This window comes from Macaca mulatta, chromosome 2 (genome assembly GCF_049350105.2).
Source record: "Macaca mulatta isolate MMU2019108-1 chromosome 2, T2T-MMU8v2.0, whole genome shotgun sequence".
Classification (NCBI taxonomy): domain Eukaryota; kingdom Metazoa; phylum Chordata; class Mammalia; order Primates; family Cercopithecidae; genus Macaca; species Macaca mulatta.
The window spans coordinates 114,501,080-114,516,515 of NC_133407.1; the positions used below are offsets into that span (position 1 = coordinate 114,501,080).

At 37.4% G+C, this 15,436-nt stretch overlaps 1 protein-coding gene across 2 annotated transcripts in view; it reads left to right on the plus strand.

Moving 5' to 3' along the window:
* Nucleotides 1-15,436, plus strand: part of DOCK3 (dedicator of cytokinesis 3) — a 698,449-nt gene that overhangs the window by 344,277 nt on the left and 338,736 nt on the right. For both annotated transcript variants that reach the window (XM_077992951.1, XM_015130827.3), the window contains exon 6: nt 12,007-12,155. In XM_077992951.1, coding sequence (XP_077849077.1) covers nt 12,007-12,155 — 149 coding nt within the window. The remainder of the gene's footprint in view (nt 1-12,006; nt 12,156-15,436) is intronic.

Genomic DNA, 15,436 nt, shown 5'->3' on the forward strand with positions numbered 1-15,436 from the left:
AGAAATGTCTGTTCTGAGAAAAAAATTATAAATAGTTTCTGTCTACCTTATTCAGAGTAACATCTTCTTCAAAAGTAAAGGTTGACTTAGTCAAGAGGGTACAGAATTTCTTCATATAAAGTTTTTAAAAATAGATAAAACGAAACAATTTTTAAAGGGATATATTAAGTAGTTAAATTTAAAGGAACAAAAGGATACTAATTAAGAAGATGGTTACCTGTAGGAAGTTGAAAAGGATTATTATTAGAGAGGTGCACGTGAGACTCAACAGCAAAGGCCAGATGTGGTGTCCTGGAAACACAACTAGAAGACTTGTTGATGTTTGGGAGCCAGGCTCAGAGCAGAGTGTCTTTTGGAGGGAAGTCAAGGAATATGGTAATAGTCACAATCACAGAGCCCTTACTGGGTACTAGGCACAGTTAACCCCTGTAATAATCCTTGGTAGATGACCTTATTCTTTTTTCTTTTTGTAAATGGATGAGCCAATTGAGGCACACAAGTAGTTAGTAAATTTGCCTAAGGTACTGTAGTTGGCAGAGTTGAGATAGAAAACCAACCATTCTGAATCTAAAGCCAATACCCTTTCCCACTGTGTTAGGCCATTCTTGCGTTGCTGTAAAGGAATGTCTGAGATTGGGTAATTTATAAAGAAAGAAGTTTAATTGGTTCACAGTTCTGCAGGGTGTACGAGCATGGCCTTGTATTTGCTCAGTTTCTGAGGAGGCCTCAAGGAGCTTTTACTCGTGTCAGAAGGCAAAATGGGAGCAGACACATCACATGGCAAGAGTGGGAGCAAGGTGGTTGGAGAGGTGCCATACACTTTTAAACAATCAGATCTTACATGAACTCACTCATCACCAAGGGGATGGGGCTAAGCCATTCATGAGGGCTACACCCCATGATCCAAACACCTGCCACTAGTCCTCACCTCCAATAGTAGGGATTACATCTCAACATGAGATTTGGAGGGGGCATTTGAACTATATCACCCACTATGCTCTATTATCTTTATATTAAAGAATTATGAAACTCCAGAGAAAGGATGAGTAGTAGGAAGGCAGGAAATGATGTGGATAAATTTCACAGGTTTGTTTGAAGTTCTCAGCTTTCTTTTTTCACGAGGTAAGACAGTCATTTAAAAGGACTAGAGTAGGCTGGGTGCAGTGGCTCATGCCTGTAATCCTAGCACTTTAAAAGACCAAGGCGGGTGGATTGCTTGAACCTGGGAGTTCAAGACAAGCCTGGGCAACATGGCAAGACCTTGTTTCTATAAAATGCAAAAATTTAGCTGGGCATGGTATGCCTATAGTCCCAGCGACTCGTGAGGCCAAGGTGGCAGCATCACTGGAGCCTGGGAAGTAAAGACTGCAGTGAGCCATGATTGTGCCACTGTATTCCAACCTAGGCAAGAGAGCAAGACCCTGTCTAAAAAATGAATGAATGAATGGACTAAACTAGAGGTAGGAGTTAACGCAACATAATGCCTTTAATAGAGAATTCCTGGATGCCCTTGGAATTTCAGCTCTTTTCGTGTAAAAGGACTGAGCCTGCTGCATCTCTAGAGTTTGCATGCCAGTGTGCACCTTCCACTTTTTTCCTTTCTTTGCCTTAGCAGGGAGACTCAGATCTTGTAGGGGCTTGGTTGGCAGGGTAGCTACTATCATTTCTGCCTTGTATGTACTGTCACCAATGTGAAAGCTGTGAAGGGACAGATGCTATATGTAATCAAGAGACAGAGCTTTCCCTAGAGCATTCTTTTGCTGTGAAATGTGTGTCATTTCTCATCCACTCTAGGAATGAGATGTATAAATGGTCTAGCTTTTGTGTTGATTCTGAGAGGGATCATTGCACTAGTGCAGATTTGGCTGGTTCTATTTATTTAAAGTAATAAATAGCAGTGAGGGCTAAATTGAGACTCTGCTTAACTTTGTGACCCATAGCAACCCAATTGGGGTGGAGGATGGAGGAGGGCCTTTTATAGTAAGAATTACTCAGTTTCATCTTTTAAAAAAGTCAAAGATATATGTATATATGGATTTTTAAGTCATATATTACAGACTACTTGGTATTGAACAAATAGCTTTAAATTCCTGGCCCTATTTCTCCCCATTCCTGATTCTCACTCCACATTTTTAAAGCCCTTTTAGCTGTTTCTTCTGGTATTTTACATTTTTAAATAGTTATTTTAATGTATATCTTGATTTTTCTATTTAAGTTATAGTTCAGTGATCTCCTTATTATAGAAGATAGGAATTAAGCTCCGAATGCTCTTGTCCCTACATACATACTTTTACCCTTTCAGTACTTCCAAACTAGTTGTATCACTATTTTTTTTTTCCCCGTCTGGCGGAGTCTCACTCTGTCCCCCAGGCTGGAGTGCAGTGGTGCCATCTCTGCTCATGCCATTCTCCTGCCTCAGCCTCCCGAGTAGCTGGGACTACAGGCACCCGCCACCACTCCCAGCTAATTTTTTGTATATTTACTGGAGATGGGGTTTCACCATGTTAGCCAGGATGGTCTCGATCTCCTGACCTCGTGATCCACCTGCCTCGGCCTCCTGAAGTGCTGGGATTACAGGCATGAGCCACCATGCCCGGCTGTATCACCATGTTTTGAACCAGTGTTTAGTTGTTACTGTGTCTGTGTAGCCACTTCACATATAGTGAATTAAGGTTACATTTCCCTTCTTGTGTAACTTTGTTTTTCTTATAGTTAATAATTGTTTCTCCTTTTTAATTTGCTTTATTTCCTCTGTTTTCTATGTTTCAATCTTGTGGCATAAATGAAAATCTTTGAGTAGGTTCAAGAACTTCAGGTATTTTATCAGTTGAATTTTTTTTCTCAGTTATATCCTGCATGGACCCTGCCACCCTCTTTGTTACTCCAACCTGAGAATTTTCTTCGCTTCTCTCCTAGGTCCCTTTGTCTCTTAGGTTAAGTCAGTGTTGCTTTAATTCTTGGTTAACGGTTAACTTCCTCATTTGGTGAAGCACTTTCCCCATAGCTTCCTGAAAAAAAAAAAGAAAGAAAAGTGTGTGGGAGAATTTTTATTTCTGAGGTTTTACATATTTAAAATGTGTTAGCTTACCCTTACCTTTGATTGATAGTTTGGCTGGATATATACTTCTTTGTTACAAATAAGATGAAGAATTTTAAAAGCATTGGTTCATTATTTTCTAGCTTCCAGTGTTGTTGAGATGTTCCATGTCCTGTCCCAATGCCCTTCTAGTTCCTGATCCTTTTATTGACAAGTTGTTTTTTATGAAAAATTTAGTATTATCTCTTTGCCCCAGTGTTCTGAAATTTTACAATGATTTGATGTAGTTAGATTTTTTTCATTGGTAATTCTGGCTAATCAGCCAATTCTTTTAGCCTAAAAGCTAATTTCTTTCAATTCTGGGACATTTTATTTGTATTTCGTTTTTCGATACTTCCCTCCTCTTTGTTTTCACAGTCCTCTCTTCCTGGAACCCTTTGATTAGAATTGAACATCTTCAAATGATTCACTAATTTTCTTACATTTTGTCTCCCATTTATCTATTGGATTGCATTACCTTTTCATTCTACTTTCAGGCAGGATTCCTCAATTTTGTGTTTTATTATTTTACTGTTTTTTTAATATTAAATTACAACTACCCTGCTTTTAACTTCCAAAAGCCCTTTTGGGTTTTGGGTGTTAATGCCCCTTTATTATGCCCTATTCTTCTTTGGATGGATGTGCTATAATTTCTATGGTCTTATAAAATATTATTGTTTCTTTGAAATTTTCTTTTATTCTTGTCATTATGTCTGTTTCCTCCAATATCTGTTTTTCTGATTGTTTTGTTCCCTTCATGTTGGAAGCCTTCCTTGTTATATGGTGTTCTTTGTCCATTCATATTTAAGAATGAGACATTAAAATGTTGACAGAAAGCTCTGTGAATTGGGCTAGTATTTATCAATTGGTGAACATTACTTTAGAGGGATTAGAATAGGGCTTGGCTTTTCATGGGAAAAGGTAGAGCAGCTGTCAATATTTCGGAATCTTTTCCCCTGGGCTGAGTTTTCCTAAAGAGGAATCTTCTCTGTTCTTTTTCATATGAAGGTATCAGCCTGGTTGTTAACATTTGGGGAGCTCGATGTGAAAAGGGCAGTGGGCAGGGGTTGGGGGTAAAAGGGGATAATACTTCTAGGCTTCAGAGGTTTCTGATAATACTTCTAGGTTTCTGATAATAGGTTTACTTCTAGGTTTCTTCAGAAGTTTCTGATAATACGTCAGAGGTTTCTGATAATACTTCTAGGCTTCAGAGGTTTCTGGTACCTCCAGAAGTAAGACGCTTGCTGTGTCTTATTGATTTCTTCCCTATTTCCCACCCTCCTCGCTTGTCTTCCTCCACCCTACTCTTAGGGCTTTTTAGTTTTCTATTCTTTGACAAGTCATCTGCTTTCCAGCTTTCACCTTTAATGTTTGGTAGAGTGGGTAGTTGTACATGGGAAAGATTGAGGCTGGCTTTTTATTCATCTCCCTAAGAAGAGATGCCTATGGACACATTAAGGACTGACTTTAAGTAGAGATTTGATCTATCCTGTGTAGTAGGAATGACTGTGAGCCTGAGAACGCCTCAGCTGTTTACTGCCCACTGTTAGGTAAGTCTACCTTGTTCAGTATTGTGAATGGATGCCCTTCACTTGGCATCTGTCCATCCATGAATGGATGACTTCAGCAACTACACCCTCCATTTTCATATCTCTAATATTTTTTGTACCTTTCTACCTTTGGTGTTGTTCCTTTCTTATGAAGATCTGCTCTGTGGAATAGAAAGATTTTTACAAATCTTAGCTCTTCTGCAAATATGTGTGTTGTAAGAGAGGAATAGAGCTATAATGCTGTTTGTTATTTGGAATATCAACTCTATAATGGAGGATGTATTTGGGCTGGGGGTAGAGTGAGGATGACATCGTGGCCCTTGAGATGTGGAGGAGTTAGATGTGTGTGCCAAGGAAATAGATATTGTATAGGTACTTCCTCATATTAGTGAAGAGAAAAAGAATTTTCATATTGTTTCTTTGTGTTTTCATTTGTTGAAAATATGTGCTTGAAAGTCAGTGTAAATTAGTTTTGGTTTAAGTACTGTTTTGTTTCACAAAAATGTCTCTTTTTTACTCAGTTTCTATGTTGTTCGGCAACCTAAAATGAAAATTTAGATTCCTGGATTTAAAGATATTTTTTAAAATATCTATCTATCTATCTATCTATCTATCTATCTATCTATCTATCTATCTATCTTTTGAGATGGAGTCTTGCTCTGTGCCTCGGGCTGGAGTGCAGTGGTGCGATCTCTGCTCACTGCAAGCTCTGCCTCCCAGGTTCGTGCCATTCTCCTGCCTCAGCCTCCTGAGTAGCTGGGACTACAGGCACCCGCCACCACGCCTGGCTAATTTTTTGTATTTTTAGTAGAGACAGGGTTTCACACTGTTAGCCAGGATGATCTCGATCTCCTGACCTTGTGATCCACCCGCCTTAGCCTCCCAGAGTGCTGGGATTACAGGTGTGAGCCACCGTGCCTGGCCGTTTAAAGGTATTTTTGGCATAAAGGTCATTAGGGTTCCAACTACTGCAGTCTAGAAATTTTTTCATTATATTGGGTTGAGTTTCGGAATATAAGAAAACATTTAGAATAGGATTAGAGGTTACTTCATGAGAAGAGACTTGATTATTAGTAGTAATGAAAAAAGAATGCTGTTTTGGGAGTTTTGAATAAACTCAAGTTCTTAATGGTTAATTTGTTAAAAAGAAAGTGAGGAAAAACCCATCTACTTATGTATAAATAAAGGAATATTCAAAAAGAAAATGTAAAATAGGGAAGATCTGGTAATCTTCCCACAGCAACTTGAAATTTAAATGCAATGTTTAGCTTCTATTAAATTGATTTTGATATAAAGTTTTTAGTACTCATGGCCTCAGGACACTATTCTCTTTGAGGAGAGCATTATTTCTGATGTCATTTTTCTTTAATTAGATTTTTATGATGCTGTGTTAGTTTATATTAATTGGTCTTTAAGCATATGTAGTTTTAAAATAAAGGTAATATACTTTCTGGTGAATGCCCTACAACTTTGCTCATTTACTGACTTAGAGGCATCACTGTGGCATAACCTTTCTTTCCATACTGGGTTAAAAATAATTTAGGAAAAATTATCTTTAAAACATAAGCACTAAAACGTATTCTTGTTTTCTGCAGAGCTCCAGGGATTGTTTCACAACAATGAGGCAAATTGTACTTGGCGTGTGTTTGTAAAGTAGTTTAATCATTCTAAATTTATGGTTTCTGGTGACTGTTCAGTGTACTTTCCAAATAATCTGTGACTGATCTTGACAAATACTAGCCTGTAGAGTTTTTGGAGAGGCTGGATGTGTTGCTAAGATGAGCTATACAGGTTTCTTCTGCCCAACCTCCTCCTCATGGAATTTTCCTTTTATTTTAGTGGTGACAGGAAATAGGGATGATTGTGCCAGAAAACAAAACATGTAATGCCAACCTAATTATACTGTTATTTTAATCCACTGAGGAACAGGTCTCTAAGTAGAAAAGGATTGTTTATCCTGAGTGAGGTATTTAGCTGTTTTGTGGCATCAGATGATTCTAGGTGAATGTATGCTCTCATGCTAGTCACCCAGATTGCTCACCTTGAGTGATATATACTGTCTTATGCTAACAAACCCAAGAACACAGTGTGGTGTCGGAGCAATGTTGGTGGAGCCTCTGCTACTAGGGTCTCTGGTCAGAGAGGTCATTAGGTTGACCTGGAAAAAGAAATTAACACCACATTGGTTATAATAACAGTGCTGCTTTACTTAATCCATTTCATTCTTTGTGCATCTTTACACAATTGGTGTAGGGCAAGTAATTTCATCTTCATGTATTTGGAAACAACTGATTTTCTATTGTAAAAAAATGTGTAATTGTTTCAATTACCTACATAACAAACCATCCAAAGCTTAGTGGCTTAAAATAACTATATTTTTCATTCTTTTCTGGATATGGTGAACTCAGTTGTGCACTTTTCATTTAGGATTTCTCATTCTGTTGCAGTTGAATATTGGTAGGGGCTGTAGTCCTCTGAAGGCTCAGCGGGGCTAAGTATTCAAGACTGCTCACTCACACCATTGAAACTCCTTACTTATGGCCCCAGCTGCCAAGAACATGCATTCCAAAACGCAGGAATCAGAGGCAGCCAGATTAGTTAAAGGCTGAGAACTGGCCTAGCTCGCTGCTGCCATGTCTGTTGGTCAGAGCATTCTCAGGGCCTGCCCAGATTCAAAACTGTGGAGAAATAGACTCCATGTCATGCTGGAAGAGTATCAAAGTGACATTGCAAAAGACCACTTGGCATGGGAGATATTGTAGTTGTCTTTGGAAAATGCAATCTGTGAAGCTCTTGATTAAAAAAAAACATGTACAATGTCTTAAAAAACTGCATTTGTATATTCTTGCATAGATACTGTATGTGTGTATATGTGGCATAGATATTGTATATGTGTATTGTGCATTTATGTATTATTATGTGTGTATATGTACATGTATATGCATTAATATTCACATAGATAATACATATATGCCATGTTAGTTTGTTGGGCTGCTATAACAAAATTTTCTAAGTTGAGCAGTCTATAAGCAACAGAAGTTTATTTATCACATTTCTGGAGGCCTAGAAGTCCAGGATCAAGGAATTGGCAGATTCAGTGTCTGGTGGGGGTCCACTTCCTCATGGTTTGCACCTTCTTGCTATGGCTTCACGTGGGAGAGGGGATGAAAAAACCTTCCCCTTGGGCCTATTTTATTTTTTAAGGTAACAAATACAAATATTTAATTAAATATTAATAGGAAATTTGTCTGTGTGTATACATATATATGTATAAAATAATTACATATATATGTATATATGTATAAAATCATTTTAACTTTTCTTGTAGATCCGGGGGTACATGTGTAGGTTTGTTACATGGGTATATTGCATGATTCTGACATTTGGGATACGAATAATCCCCTTGCACAGGTAGTGAACATAGTACCTAACAGGTAATTTTTTCAACCCTTGTACTTCACCCTCTCCCCACCTCTAATAGTCCCCAGTGTCTGTTGCTGTTGTCTTTATGTTCATGAGTGCCCAGTGTTTAGCTCCCACTTGTAAATGAGAACATTCGGTGTTTGTTTTTCTGTTTCTGCATTAATTTTCTTAGGATAATGCCTCTGGGCCTATTTTATAAGGGCACTAATCCCATTCATGAGGGCTTGGCCTTTATGACCTAATCATCTCCCAAATAGTTTCACCTCCTAATACCATTTCCTTGAGGGTTGGGATTTCAACGTATGAATTTGTTGAGGGGGAAACACAGACATTTGGACCATAGCACACATGTACATGAATACACATGATGCCTCATTATCAGTATACTTCATTAGACTTGGCTAGAAAAAAAAACCACACACGCACACACCCCACATTACTTTTAATTAGTTTTCACAAATCTCAAAACTACCTAGCAATGAAACTAACTTTCCGGTCAATTCGATTTACCACTCCATAAGAGACTGTTTTATATTGTTTCCTCTATTCTCAAATCTCAAATACCCCTTCCCATTCTATTCACTCCCAGCTTATGATGTTGCTTTTTATTTCTCTGGGAATAAAGCAGTCAGAGAAAAATTTTAGTTCTCTTATTACCAGATCTACCAGCTACCTGTTTCACTACCCATATTCTGTATCTTTCCTCTCTGTGAGGAAATAGGTGACACAGAGTATCAAGCCTCTTACCTAAATCAAACCCTCCCTTTTTTTCCTCAGGATCCATCTCTTCATGTCTAGTCAAGGATTTAACAGCTGCATCATCACATTTTCTCTCTCTACTAGATTACTCCCTTCAAAATTTAGTTTGAAATTTTGTCAAATCTTTAAAAAACCCTTCCTTAACCACACAGTCACATTCTGTTACCTCATTTCTCTGCTTTTAGTTACTGCAGATTCTTCAAAAGAGTTGTCTGTGCTCTTTCTCCACTTCTTCCTCTCACCATCTCACTCAAACTCACTCCAACAATTTCATTGAAACTGTTCCTGTAGAGGTCAGTGACAGCCACCACAATGCCAAATCCCCTGGCCAATTCTAAGTTCATATTTATTTAACCGCCCGCCAATGCACTTGACAAAGTCCTCCTTAAAATCCAATTTTCATTTGGCTTTCATGACACATACTCTCCTGCTTTTCCTCTCACCTCACTGCTTACTCCTTTTTGGTTTCCTCTGCTAAATACTTCTCACTTTCCTAACCTCTGAATGTTGGAAACCAATGTCGGACTTAGCATGTCCAAAATTAAACTTAGTTTCCTTCTTCCAGACATGCTTTCCAGGCCACAAAACAAGAGTGATACTTCATTAGACTCGGCTAGAAAAAGAAACCACACACACACACACCCCCACACACACACCCACCCACCCATTACTTTTAATTAGTTTTCACAAATGATACTGTGTTCATAACCCACATCTAGTCTTTCAGCAAATTCTGACACCTCTACCTACAAAACATGTCAAAACTCCAAGCCCTTCTTAACATCAGCATTCTTACCTTCATCCAAGCAGCTGTTATGCTGTAAATTGTTGCACTAAATAGCCTCCTGACTAGAATCCCTGCCTTCCTCTTTGCCTTTTTATGGTTTATCTTCAATAGAGCACTCAAGAGTGATGCTTTCAAGACTTACACATCACTCTTCTTCTCCAGATCTCCAGTGACTTCCCATCTTGCTTAGAATAAAAGCCAAAGCCCTAAAGGTGGTTTACAAAATCTCCATTTAACCTGGTCCCTGCGCCTCTCTGCGTCATCGTTCTTCCCTTTGTTCACTTCACTCAAGACACACTTACCCTGTTCTTCCTGAACATGCCACGTTGACTTCCACCTCAAGGCCTTTACACTTGTTTCTTATGCCTGAAAAACGTCCCCAGTTTCCTTAAATGTTGCCACCTTACTTCATTCAGTTGTATTCTCAAAATTCAGCTCCCAAAAAGTCTTTCCCTGACAACTCCACCTAAAGCAGCACCTTCCCCAATTCCCCAACCAGCCTACCCTTGGCCACTCGATTTTTTTTTATAATTTATTACCATCATTAATGATTTGCCTATTGCCTGCTCTCTAGAACGAAAGTGCTATGAGAGCAGGGACTTTTGATAGCAACAAGGTGTTAGATAGAACTCAGCAGGTGCCGCACAAGCATCTGTTAAATGGATGAATGAATGAATGCTTGTGGATGTATACATGCAATGGACTATCATATAGGCTTTGATGGGAAAAAATAATTCAAACTTTCTGTTTTATACTTAAACAGGTGACTTTGTTTTATCAATAAGAAATGTTTGTGTTGGAAACAAATATCACATTGCCTTTATTGCTTAATCTTCAAGATTCCAGTTTTCCAGATGATATAGTTTGCTTAGGCTTTGCTGATTTTTGAGCTGGCAGGAATTTGTGAGTTCTCACCTTTTGCCAGCATTGTGTACCATCAGGATGCTTAACTTTTCTTCATCGGTTAAAGAAAGGAGAAGTTAGAGTGTATGATTCCTAACATCTTCTAGTTTAAAATAATTTCTCTTTAAGATGGATCTTTAAAAGTCTAATGGGGCCGGGCATGGTGGCTCATGCCTCTAATGCCAGCATTTTAGGGGGCTGAGGCAGGAGGATTACTTAGGCCTGAGAGTTTGAGATCAGCCTGGGCAACTTATCAATACCCTATCTCAAAAAAAAAAAAAAAAAAAAAAAACCAAACAAACAAACAAAAAACATTAGCCAGGCCTGTAATCCCAGCCATTCAGGAGACTGAATTGGGATATTGCTCAAGCCCAGGAGATGGAGACTGCAGTGAGCTATGATTATATTGATCCTGTCTCTTAATAGAAAAAAGTCACATTAGATGATTTCTAAGTAGTGTGATATTCTAAATGCTTTCATTATAAGGTCACTGCCACCTCAAAACACTGGCTGATTCTACTGTTTTGTGATTTGCTTTGTAGCTAATTTTATTTATAGCTTCTTTGACTTGAGTTTATTTTGGCAAACATCTTTTTTAGGGTAAATCTCATACAGATATTCTACTAACATCTTAATCTGCCTTCAGAAGCATTATTTATAGATCGGTTACATCCGAAGAATTTTAATTATACGGAAACCAAAAGATTCTAAAATCAGGATTTCACATATCAGCAAATAGGACTTGAGTTTTTAAATTCATATGTTATTTTTAAGTACATCTTTTTTCTGAAGCATCTGTTCTCATGACACTTACATTTTTCTACTTTTAAGGTTAAAAACCACTATAATGTCCATAATTAAGTTTGTTAAGATGTTTCCATTTAACTCTTACAAAGGTGACAATTTTTATTAAACGGAAAAGACTGGAAATCTGTTACACCAAAGGGAGTCGGGGAACGACACACTGTTTAGAAAAGCTAATTAGAAAATTAGATGAGGCCTAGAAATCAGGAGTGAATTTCACTCCAGGGACTGTGGCTTTATATTGAAACTTCAGTTGCTTCAAAATAGGGCAAATGATTCTTCCTCTCCCAACTTGGATATCCCTCCTGGAGAAACCAGAGTTATTGCTGGATGGTTGAAATTTTTGCTTTTATGTGAACTGCAATTTCTATGAGGGAAAACAGCTCTGGGCTCCTGTGTAACATTCTGTTCTAAGTTTAGTAACTTTGATTTCCTAAAGAAGTGAATAATCTAGGATGTGGTAGAGATAAATGCTACTTTTGCATGATCCAGATCAATTATGTTACTTTCTTAGATGTCACTATGTAGAGATTTTTGGATAGAAGGAGGTAATGACTTTCAGACTTTAAAATTAAGTTCCTCTTTATGTTACCTTAGTGGTTCAGAGAAATGAGCACTATTCACAGTTTAACTATTTCTCTTTTTCTTTTCATTCCTTTTCCATATCTCTTGTATTTCATCCAACACCAAAAATGCCCTTTCAGAAACACAAAGTAGATCTTTTCTACAAACTACGCCATGTGATGAATGAACTTATTGACCTGCGAAGGCAGCTACTGTCTGGTCACCTGACTCAGGATCAGGTGCGGGAGGTTAAGCGGCACATCACCGTGCGCCTGGACTGGGGTAATGAGTAAGTATGAAAATTGTTTGGGTATCTCTAAGTTTCACTTGTGGTAACTCACTCTTCAGGGAGTTTGCACCTATACAAAGCTTCTCTTTAATGATTCGAAGACGATGTTACATTCTTCACTAAGCTTTTATCATTTTTGGTAGGAACAGTTATTTGTCCTAGTTAGCAAAGGGTACTCACTGGTTCTAGTTGCTGAACCTCTTTCAGCCTCTGTTTTTGCTTCTGGAAAGAAGAGGTAAATAATACGACTAGATTATCCTATAAAGTTAAATTTCTTTGACCTCAGATTTCTTGATTCTATACCTCCTAATCAGAATACACTTAAAAAATTTTTATTGCTTTCTTCAAACGTGAATTTGGTGTCCTTTACATTTTATAGCCATACAATGAATCTGAATGAGCATAACCTACAAATGGAAACTGTCTACATTTGTACTTCAGAATATTTTTAACTACCTTGTCATTCAGTAATAGTCTTGCATTTATGAAATGACTATGATTTGCTATTGCCATCCAAGTACAATTTGAAGACTTTGGTATGGGAAGTTAGGGTATAATTTTCAATTGATATAATTGATATATCCATAATTGATATAATAATATAATTTTATAATTGATATAAATGTCAGGTGCTTTTGTCTCATTCTCTTAAAATTGGGTCCACTGAACTTTTAAGTGACCAGGTTGCCTCTACTTAAAATATGCATTGCCTTAAGTATATTTAAACGTGTGTCTTCAGCTCCTTATCCTTTTTGGGAGGGGTCCACCAATAAATGAGATCTATGAGCCCATTTCTGGAAGCCGGAAAGTAGATGAAAGATTAATGACAGAGTAAGTCCATTATATGTGGAGGAAACCTTAGTTAATGAGAGAGTCAGTCTGCCTCACAGCTTCCAGAATCAGGGAAGGTGGGATAGGCCTTGAAGCTTTGTAAAGGGTTTGGCTTAAAAGAGTGTCTAGGGAACAGTCTACCCCAGTCAATGAGCAGAAAGCCTGGCCAGGTATTTCCTCTTGGAAAACTGGGCAACAGGGGTATGAACTGGGACTTTGCAAAACCCTCCACATTCTGGCATTTAAGGACTTTAAAGTATAATGAGCAGATTGCTCCCACTTAGCAGAAAGGGAAACTTGCCAGTCACCTACCCATGTACAAAAAAACTCTGCATTTCTTCTGCTGTCTTTTAAGTTTGAATGGACAATCAAGTATCACCAGATGTTTGAAGAAACGCTTCTACAGGAAAGAGAGAGACGAAGATTAACAAAACACCTGTGCCCAAAGAAAGTAAACTGTCCCCAGAGCAAATTGAGATGATAAAGTACTTTAAAATAAAACAAAACAAAAACACTTTAATATCCTCAAATAGAATCTAGAAGATCTATTATGTAGAATAAGATGCCATGTAAAAGAAATGGAGAATGTAATTTCCAAAATAAAATACTCAGAGAAGATAAATTTTATGTAATCTCTAGGAAAATAAAACAAATATATAGGCAATACATGAGGAAAGAAGTTCAATACAAAGGCTCTACCCAGGAGGTCCAATATCAAACATTTTGCCTTCCAGAAAAAGAACAGAGGAAATTCTAAAGGAATAATAGAGAATTTGTCAGAGCCAAAAAAACAGGAATCTTAAGATTGAAAGGGCCCCACCAGATGCTTATAATAAATGGGAAAACAAAACAAAACAAAAAAAACTCACAGCGAGGCACATTAAGATACCTTAGTATTCTAGGAATGAAGAGAAGACTATTTAAGGGTTTTAAAGAGAAAAATAGTTCCTCTCACAAAAGTGTAAGAATCATACTGTCCTCAAAAGTTTTATCATTAACTGGGTGCTAGAAGATAATGAAATAATATCTTCAGAGTTCTGTAGGGAAATGATTTGCCAGCCAGAGTTTTATTTTAAAATACCCAACCATCTAATTAAGTGAGAGGGGACACAAAGCCATAAAGCCATTTTTAGATGTTCAGGGATGCACAAAAGTTACCTCTCATGACCCCTTCTTAAGAAGGGACTTGAGGATGTGCTCCTGCAAAGTAGAATAAATCAGGAAAGAGGAAACATGGAATCTAATAAACAGTGGATCACACCCAAATTCTTACTGTTCGTCAGTAGAAAAGAGAAAATATAACACTAAATTGGTTATTTGTGACCTTTTTGAAGCCACAACATTCTATCCTTGTTTGTTTTGTTTAATTATACCCTCTCACGACTGTTAGTAGGATTGCTTGGCATCTACCACAGACCACCTTCTATAATAGTATATAACATGAATTTAGGTGTACCATAGATCAGTGTTCTCTAAATCTAACTTTGGGGAATAAAAATTTAGTAAAATACAGTATGTTGATGTGCAGCATAGCTACTGATTCTGCCTCTTCAAATGCAAACATTTTTATGTTATAAAATTATGTCACTGTTTTTATTTTTAAGTCAATGATAAGAATACAGAAATTGCAAATACAACATTACTGTGTGGCAAGCAAATTGGTCACACTTGAATTGACACTAATAAATGTGTAATTCATTATGTTGCAGTTTAACTGCCACTATAGATTCCAGTAAATAGAATTATTTCAGAACTATGAGTACCTATACCTCTTTATTATGAAACTTGAAAAACAAACCAATCTGATTTTGCAATCAAATCTGAAAATATATAGATGATAGCTTAGAAACAAGTTCAAATTGTACTGGAAAAAGGCTCAGAACATTATAAATACCTCCCAGTAAATTACAGGGCTATTCCAATTTCATGACTAACTTTTTCTCAATGAAATGTGTGTGTGTGTGTGTGTGTGTGTATGTCTGTCTGTCTGTCTGTGAGTTGGAGGGGTATGTATATGCATATTTTAATAAGCAAAGGTAAAAAACACAGTTCCACTCCCCTCCCTACTTTTCTTCTCCCTCTTTCCTATTTCTCCTTTTCTCCCTTCCCTACTTTCCATCTTCTTTCTTTTTTTCCCCTTTCTTCCTCCCCTTGCACTTCTTTCCCTCCACCCCTGTCTTCCTTTTTTTTCTTGTTTCCTCCTTTCCTTCAGTGGAAAATATAGTCACTTAAAAACCTAAATAAGAACTTTGCAGGTGTGTCATTATTGAAAGGAAAAAACATGTCGCACCAAAACTGATAGGACTCTTCTTTCTGGTTTCTCCTTGAGCTTACTTTTTTAAAATTTTTCTTCCTATTTTGAAAGAAAAGATGGCATATTGTAAAAACAAAGTCATTTTATACCATTAGGTTATGTAAAATAGACTGTTCTACACAAAAGCTGAGAACAG